At 39.2% G+C, this 8,713-nt stretch overlaps 1 protein-coding gene across 1 annotated transcript; it reads left to right on the top strand.

Annotated features, from left to right (window-relative positions):
* Window positions 1–3,937: 3,937 nt before the first annotated feature.
* On the top strand, window positions 3,938–8,204 carry smim8 (small integral membrane protein 8). Its single transcript, XM_020510048.2, has 3 exons — window positions 3,938–4,065; window positions 5,544–5,704; window positions 7,145–8,204. The coding sequence occupies exons 1-3, from the start codon at window positions 3,987–3,989 to the stop codon at window positions 7,301–7,303; spliced, it is 399 nt and encodes a 132-aa protein (XP_020365637.2). The 5' UTR covers window positions 3,938–3,986; the 3' UTR covers window positions 7,304–8,204.
* Window positions 8,205–8,713: the final 509 nt, after the last annotated feature.

An 8,713-nucleotide genomic window follows, 5' to 3' on the forward strand; every position in this document is an offset into this window, starting at 1 on the left:
TCAGGCTTTAAAATGAAAAGAAGTTCTATTGATAAATGACATCAGGTATGAATCAACCTCAACATCATTGGAGCATTATGCTAATATATCAGTCTTGAATAGCCTTTACAAAGCCATCTTCAGGAAACTAGTAGTTCCAATGAGGTTTTGAAATCAAAATAATATTTTGTCCTCATTTTCCAGCTCCAATTATCTTGTATGCACCCATTCCATTATATAACGACTGAGGCAGGGACAAATATTTTCCTCAAGTGTTCACTTCCCATGTATAGCCTAGGAGTAAGCATGCTATCTGACCATTGCTGTTATTGCAGCTTTATCAACCACTTATCCAACATTCACCCTCACACACTTTTCATCGGTGGACCAGATCAGGGATGATGGCTGAGATTGGGTACCTCCCAAAATTCCAAGAACAGAAGCAGCAAGCCAATCTGTATGGTTCAGTATCATATCCTATTTCATATTCATCTATTGAAGAAGCTATATTTTAGAAATTCCTCAACTCATTGATTGGAGCTCCCCGTAAAGGGAATTTATGACCAAACGTTTGATTGTTGAATAAAGTAATTAAAAATGACACATTCAGTGGTTTGGGTATTTTGAAGTTAGGCAGAACATGAATGCACAAAGTGGCATGTGGAAATTTGTGGGATGACATTGCTACCTTTATTAATCCTTATGTATGCTTTTTTTTCTGTTTATACCTTTTCAATTACAATTTACATTTCTTAACTATATATAATTGTGCATTTTGAGTCATTCTTACTGATTCATCCATTTATTTTTATTTGATTGGTGCCTTGAATGTTGCTTTAATTGCACTCTGTAGTCAAAAATGAATTTAATATTATACCTTAGTGCTGACATTCAAAGACCTAAACTTAATAAATGAGTTTGAAAGATAAAATATCAGTGCAGTCTTACGGCAAATGGATCCAGGAATGTTCCTCCCTTTAGCCAGAACAAAGTGACTCATCCAGGAGAGGTCTAACCTGAAATTACTCTCTCACTTACTCCCACATCATAGTAACACACAAACATTTACTTTATAGATCATTTCATTCTCTGCAAGTAGATGCATAACAATAGAAAAGAAGTTAGTAGTCAAACACAATAATTGTTTGGCAGCTTCTCAATCAGCCTTTAAGCTACAGGCTTCTTGTTACCTAATACAATTATGGTAAGAATGTAATACTCAGTGCTGAGGAATGCAATAAGTTTCTACAGTATTCCCAACAGTAAGGTGTTGGAATGTGCCATTAAGGGTGCTATTAAGCAGCATTTGCTTAGCAATAATCTGCTCACTGACTCCCAATTTGGATTCTGCCAGGATCACTCAGCTCCTGATCTCATTACAGCCTTGCTCCAAACATGGACAAAAGAGTGACTGCCTATAACATCAATGTAGAGTTGACTGAGCGCATCAAGATGCCTTAGCAAAACTAGAGTCAATGGGTATCAGGGGAAAACTTTCCACTGGTTGGAGTAACATTGAACACAAAAGAAGATGGTTGTGGTTATTGGAGGTGAGAAATCTCAGCTCCGGGACTTCTCTGCAGGAGTTCCTCATGATAATATCCCAGGCTCACTCATCCTCAGCTGCTTCAACAATGACCTTCCCTCCATCATAAGGTCAGAGGTGGGGATGGTCACTGATGACCGCACAAGGTTCAGCATCAGTCCCGATTCCTCAGATACTAAAGTAGTCAATTTCCAAATGCAGCAAGACCTGGACATTATCCAGATTGGGGCTGACAAGTGGAAATAGCATTCTTGATGCATAAATGACAGTCAATGACCTCTCCAACAAGAGAGGATCTAGCCACAACCCTTGACATTCAATGGCATTACCATCACTGAATCCCCACTTACAACATCTTGGGAGTTGCAGTTGACCAGAAACTGAACTGGATTAGCTATATAAACACAGTGGATACAAAAGCAAATCAGAGGCTAGGAATACTGCAGCGGAGAACTCACTTCCTGACTCCCCTTAACTTCTGCACCACCTACAGTGTAATGGAATACTCCCTGCTTGCCTGGATAGGTGTATCTTCAGGCAGTCTTCCTGGTGGATTTGGAGCAAGTATGGATGACTTCTCTTGAATGGAGAATTTTGATAGAATAAAGGGGAAAGTTTGAACTGTTGCAGTGAGCTCAGATGCTGGCTTGCCAAGTTAGTACAAGATATGACAGTCTGAGGTAGGAAGGCTGGATCCTGGTGGCCTTAGAAAGGATCATGAGGCACAGAGAGAGGAAGCTGTATGACAGAAGAAAGATTAATCTCTGCCCAAGTAGTTCATGATAGAAAAAACATCAAACATAATTGTAAATGGTGAAGCTGCAAGTGCCAAGGTTAGCCAAGGGCTGGGTAAGGTTGATAGAAGAATGGTTGTGCAGGACAGTTGGGAGGTCATGAATGGAGGGTCAAGATTTTTATATTTGGACAAATCACCTGGCCTGCCACTCATCCTTGCAGAATAACATGTCTTTTCCTTGAGTTTGATGCCTTCCCTACCTTCTTAAGTTAACCACAGACGGTGGGTGCTCACTTTAAAATTTTACTTTACTGTAGGAATATAAATATTCTGAGTATTCTGAAATGTTTCCTTAGTTGTTTGCATTTAGGTCTCTATTGATCTTTCCCCACCCTTGAATGTCAGTTTAATTCAGCTAGCTCAGCCTTCATATAGTTGCCCTTATTTAAGTGTGAAATACCAATATTAGACCCAATCTTCTCCCTTCAAATGATATGTAAAATGCAGCCATATTGTGGTTGCTGCTAGCAGGAGTCTAACGCCATTAGTTAATTCTGTCATATTACACAATACCAAGTCAAATATAACTGCTTTTTGCTCAATTCCAACACATGTCACTCTAAGAAACCTGAATGTATGCTATGAACTCTTCTTCCAGGGTATTGCTGCCAATCTGATTTTTCAAGTTTATATATAAAGTGTCTCATGATTATTGCCATCCCAATATTACATGTTCTCAATATTTCTTCTTCTATACTCTGTCCCAAATCACTTACTCTTGTCTCTTATGTTCCCTACGATCCCACATTTCTACCCAAACTGATTCTACATCTCGATCTTCTGAACCAATGTCATATCTATTAGACAAATGCCATCCTTTATTAAGTATGTTACCCCTCCACCTTTACGTAGCTTCCTATTTTTCCTGAGTGTCATGTACCCCTCTATATTTAGGACCCAATGCTTATCAACCTGCAGCCACATCTCTGCATGGTTATCAGATCATATTTATTTCCTTCAATATGTGCTAGCAATTCAATTACTTTGTTCTGAATGCTGACCTGAGCAGGACAACCCTATAAATCTGGTTGACTGGAAATTGAAGTTATTTTATAAAGAATTAAGTATAGATCTTACACCACCCAACAGAAAATAATTTAATGCAGGTTTTGTTTTTGTGGAGAAAAGAAATATGGACGACAACATAGGATTGCAGTAGCTGAAAAACATTTTTTTTAAATACATTTCTTTAGAATTTGAAAGGAGAGGTTGGGATGAAAACTCTGATATGACAATTGAACCAAATGTCTGAATTTCACATTGTAGGATTGCGTGTAAACCAATGTCGTGGGGTGGCAGGGGTGTGATGGACGAGCCTCAGGCTATTCAGCATTGGGAGCCCAAGTTATGACTACTTACATAATGAAGATGTACAGATCAACCTGAAAGCTGCAGCAGAACCGGAATGACAGTGAAAGTTGTGTTTCAGTGATTGTTATGACAATGATAAAGGGGTTTGAGTAGCTTGGCTGCTATATTATATTATGTCCTATCATCACCATAATTTTCGAGGTCAAAATAAATTGGTTGAGTCATTCAGGCAGAGCTGTCCCTCAAATTGCTGGCACAGTAATCTGGAGGCTGGAGTAGTTTAATTTATTTGAGTCGTTGTGGTATCCCCCAAGCATACGGTGGCGCTGCTTGTCTTGTAGAACGACAAAGTACATGTTCAGCTTGATTTTTGTGCAGCTTGTCGGCCGGAAGGAAGTTCGGGAGCAGATTGTTTTGTTTCTGCTGAGACAGAGTGAGTTTTGTTACATTGACTGCAAGTGCCAGGGTGATGTGTAAACAGGCAAACATAGACTATACAGGGGCGCATTGACCCTGAAAATATTCAGGATAATTATAATTATGATTCTTTAAAATCAGTATTCATTTTATAAATAAATCTTTTGGTTAAGAAATGCTTTAATGCATTCGATTGATTGCTGTCAAGTGTATTGCAGATGAATTTATCTTAAAAGGCACTTAAACTACTCTTATACTGTCACTTTAGTATACGTGACTTTCAGAAAGGCCATTATCAACTCGTTTCCCTTGACGTGATGTTCACAATGTGTTAGCAGCTATTTGTGTGCTATGTTATTGATTTGACCTTTACTTTAATATTTGGGGTGAACAGTGTTGGATTATGTTACAATGAGCAGAAATTGTTAGTGTCCTCTTTTTCTAAACATAGCTGCCATCAAACTCTCTCAGCCCCATCTGTTTAGAACTTGTACTGACTCCATCCCTCTCTGGGCAACAGGTTGACGTTGAGCCAGTCTGTTTGCAACCTTACATTTCACCTTGCAGTGATGCACCTCTATAACATCGCCTGACTTCACCCCATCTCAGCTCTGCTGCTGCTCTAACACTCATTCATCCCTTTGTTTCCTCTAAACTCGACTATTCCAACATACACCGGGCGGGTCTCTCACATTCATAGAAATAAAGAACTCAACATTTGGCCCATTAAATCCGTACCGAACCTCCGAAGAACATCTCATCGCCCTATCCTATCCCCATAACCCTGCATTTCCCCTGGGTAATCCAGCTAACCTACACATCCCTAGACACTATGGACAATTTAACATGGCCAGTCCACCTAATCTCCACATTAACCGGAACTCCTGGGAGAAACCCACGCAGACACAGAGAACATGCAACCTCCACACAGCTTGGAATCGAACCCGGGTCCCTGGTGCTGTGAGGCAACAGTGCTAACAACAAAACTACTGTCCCCCCCCCCCCCCCCCACCCCCCGTTCTAAACTTGATTTTGTTCAAACTCTGCTGCCCATTTCCTAACTCACTACAAATCCTGTTCACTCATCATCCTTGTGCTGGCTGGCTCACATTGCCTCCCAGTGAAGCACCCTATTGATCTTAAAATTCTCATCTGCCTTTCAAATCTCTCCATGGCCTCTTCCATTCCTATGTCTAATTTCCTCTGGCCACACACCTCTGCAGGATATCCATGCTCCTCTGGTACTGGCTTCATGTGCATCCCCAATTTTAATCAGCCCACCAAATGGTAAACTTACGTAAGCTTCTCCACCTCACTTTCTTCCTCGAAAACGCTCCTCAAGCTTACCTTTTTGATTAAGCTTTTGGTCACTTGAACTATAACGATATTATCTAGCTCAGTGTTTTGTTTTATAATACTTTGCTTTATAATGTTTCCATGATGCATCTTGGGTATATTTTGGTACATTAATGGTATTTACCATTTTGAGCGCAGGTACATATATTGGACAGTTGTCAGCTATGTCCTCTTCACCTAATCCGACTGATGCCAAGACAGAACCTCCAAAAAGTGCTGGTTACAAAAGTCCAGGACTGAGAGGAATCCGAACCACCAATCTCTTCCGAGCTGTTAATCCAGAGCTCTTCATTAAACCTGTAAGGAAATTACCACTTAAATTTAGACAGCACTGCTTTTAAACAGTTAGGATTGTCTAGAAGGTTAATCGAGAAAACAAAGCAATTGAACACCTGGCTGTCATATTCCAGGTTCAACACAGCATCTGCTTCCATATTTGCTCACTTCTTCCTAACCCTACTCCACCAGCGCCAGAATTCTAAGCTTTGTTTGCTTTCAGCCTCTCCCAACAGTCAGTGATAGGTAGTAAATATTGTTATCCTCCATTGCAAATAAATCTCCTGCTGGCTAATCAGAATTATATTGGCAGGCTGTTAGGCCTGCATATATGATCATGAAAGACTGTAACAGATTAGCCCACTGCTATTTTACTTCTGTCCTTGATTCCAGTCTAGCCAAGTAAGAGACATAAATCTTTCGCATTGTTAGTTGTCAGAGTCAGTATGAAGTGAATTTGATAAAATTTAAGGCATTTTTCTTCATGATTACATCTTCAGAGTACTAAACCGCTCACTGTTTGGCAGTAAAAAACCAAAAGAACTGTGGATGCTGGAAATCAGAAACAAAAGCAGAAGTTGCTGGAAATCTCAGCAGGTCTGGCAGCATCTGTGGAGAGAAATCAGAGTTAACGTTTCAGGTCCAGTGACCCTTCCTCAGAACTGATGGTAGCTAGGAAGAAGTTGTTTTTTTATAAAGAAGACAGAGTGGGCGGCGGGGAGGTAGTAAGGAGATAGATGGAAATAGAGCCCAAAAAGAGAGAAGAGCAGTTGGACAGATAAAGGAGTGAATAACAGTCAGCCTACCAATGGAGATAATTAGTGACTAACAACATGTGGTGTTTAATAGCAGACCATGTGATAACAATGCCTGGTGTGTGGGGGTTGCAGTAAGGACATGGGAGAAGGTGCCTCAAGCTGTAAAATTGTTGAATGCAATATTGAGTCCAGAAAACTGTGGAGTTCACATGCAGAAAATAAGGTGCTGTTCTTCCAGCTTGTGCTGAGCTTCACTGGAACACTGCAGCAAGCCTGAGAAAGATATGTTGGCTTTGTCAGCTTTGACATCCTGCCTGCTATCTGTCCTTATGCAGTGAACTGGTTTCCATGCCAATTAAGGGGATGTCTCTATGAAAATCCCGAAGAGTGACTGTTTCCTCCTCATGGGATTAGGTTCGGGAGCCAGAAGTAGTCCCTACTTCTATTAACCAGTGTGAAAATCTAACCTGGATGGTCTGACTTCCCTAATTTCCTTTGGTTTTATAAGTACAAAATTTGTCAATTTAAAAGAAATTGCTTCTGTGAAAAGCAAAAATTGTACACTGAGGCATCACATTTTACAAATTGTTCTATAAAGTGGTGTGATAAGACAAAGTTTTAAAAATAGCAATATTCTTTCACATGACAAAGAAGATTGCTTTTTTTTTGTAATATTTAATTTCTGTGTTTGCGTTCTTGCAACAGAATAAACCTGTGATGGCTTTTGGACTGCTGACCATAACTCTATGTGTGAGTTACATTGCTTATTTGAATGCCACAGCACAAAACAAGGCAGATTTGTATGAAGCAATTGACAGTCAAGGAACAAGATACATGAGACAAAAGACTTCAAAGTGGGAATGAAATACCAGATGAAAACAGACAAGCAATACTGCTGCCAACAAACTTGAAAAGTATTTGTATCAATGTTAGTTATTAATATTATGTAGTTACAGCACACAGTTGTGAATGTATGAAACACATCAGCAACTCCAATGTTCTAATAATGTTGAGTAAAATTTTTAGTTAATTTTTTGGTCACTTTAGATTCCCAAATACATATTTTTCTTTCCCGAAGAATGTATAAATGTACAAATAAACCTTCAGCTACGGCACCTTCATGGGAATTGCGTTCAAACTATTACATGGTACATTAATAAATTTGAACCTCAGAATTTAACAAATGTCCTTCTATTTTATGCATGTGATGCCATTTACCTAATGTACCCTCTATAAAGTGTGTGACTTCCTCTTGCTGTCATCAAAGCAGTAGGGAATGTCATTGTTCTATGGAGAAGAATTAGGTGTGAAAGAGACAAGAAATGACTGAGAATCTGTACCACTCTAGTCAAACAGATTGAGCAGATTATTTCAGTCTGCCATCACGAAAAGCTCTACCTTAAAAAAAACTTGCTCCTTATCAGCAGCCTGGTATTAATGTAATTTTTAAGCTGCCTCTTGATTTTCATGTAATTTTTTTCAGTGACCTTTGCTTTTCATCTTCATTGCAAAATTTCTTGACACCCAATATTTTTTAGTTGTTCAAATCCATGTTTGTTGTGTCAAATGCACTTGCTGCTAATAAACACAACATTTTGCAAATAGACCGCAGTTCTGTTAGCATCTGAAGAGAAAAGAAACAAAGCTGAACACTTCAGTTAGATGCCCTAAGTTACAACTGGCCAAATTCTGAACCAACTGAATATACCTGTTTTTGGATAATTGCATTCAAGATCATGTAAAATAAAGATTATCTTTTGTTTCATTTTTCTGGTTTCTTTTCAAAGTTCTAGATTTCTTGAAAATGCTTCTGTTCTATTAGAAAGAATAATTTAAAATAATGGACATGAAGTAGGATATACTACATATAACAACACAGTGTTCAGTACTGACTCACTCGGGGGTCTACAGGCCTGGGAGAAGGACTGAAGTTCGAGGGTTAGTACTTTTTATAGGTAATTTGTATAAATTTGCACTCCCTGCACACAGCTGTGTCCAGTGGGAATATCAGTACCATGGCCATCAAGTCAGAGAGTTAAAATAAAGACACAAGAATTACTTATAGGTGACAGTAAAATGATAGATTATTCTTTGAGAGCATCTAATTTCAGAATTATTTTTGTCAGCAAAGTTGAATATATGGCAGAGGTAGTAGGAACTGCAGATGCTGGAAAATCTGAGATAACAAGGTGTAGAGCTGGATGAACACAGCAGGCCAAGCAGCATCATAGGAGCAGGAAGGCTGACGTTTCGGGCCTAGACCCTTCATCATTT

This window comes from Rhincodon typus, chromosome 5 (genome assembly GCF_021869965.1).
Source record: "Rhincodon typus isolate 14 chromosome 5, sRhiTyp1.1, whole genome shotgun sequence".
NCBI lineage: Eukaryota > Metazoa > Chordata > Chondrichthyes > Orectolobiformes > Rhincodontidae > Rhincodon > Rhincodon typus.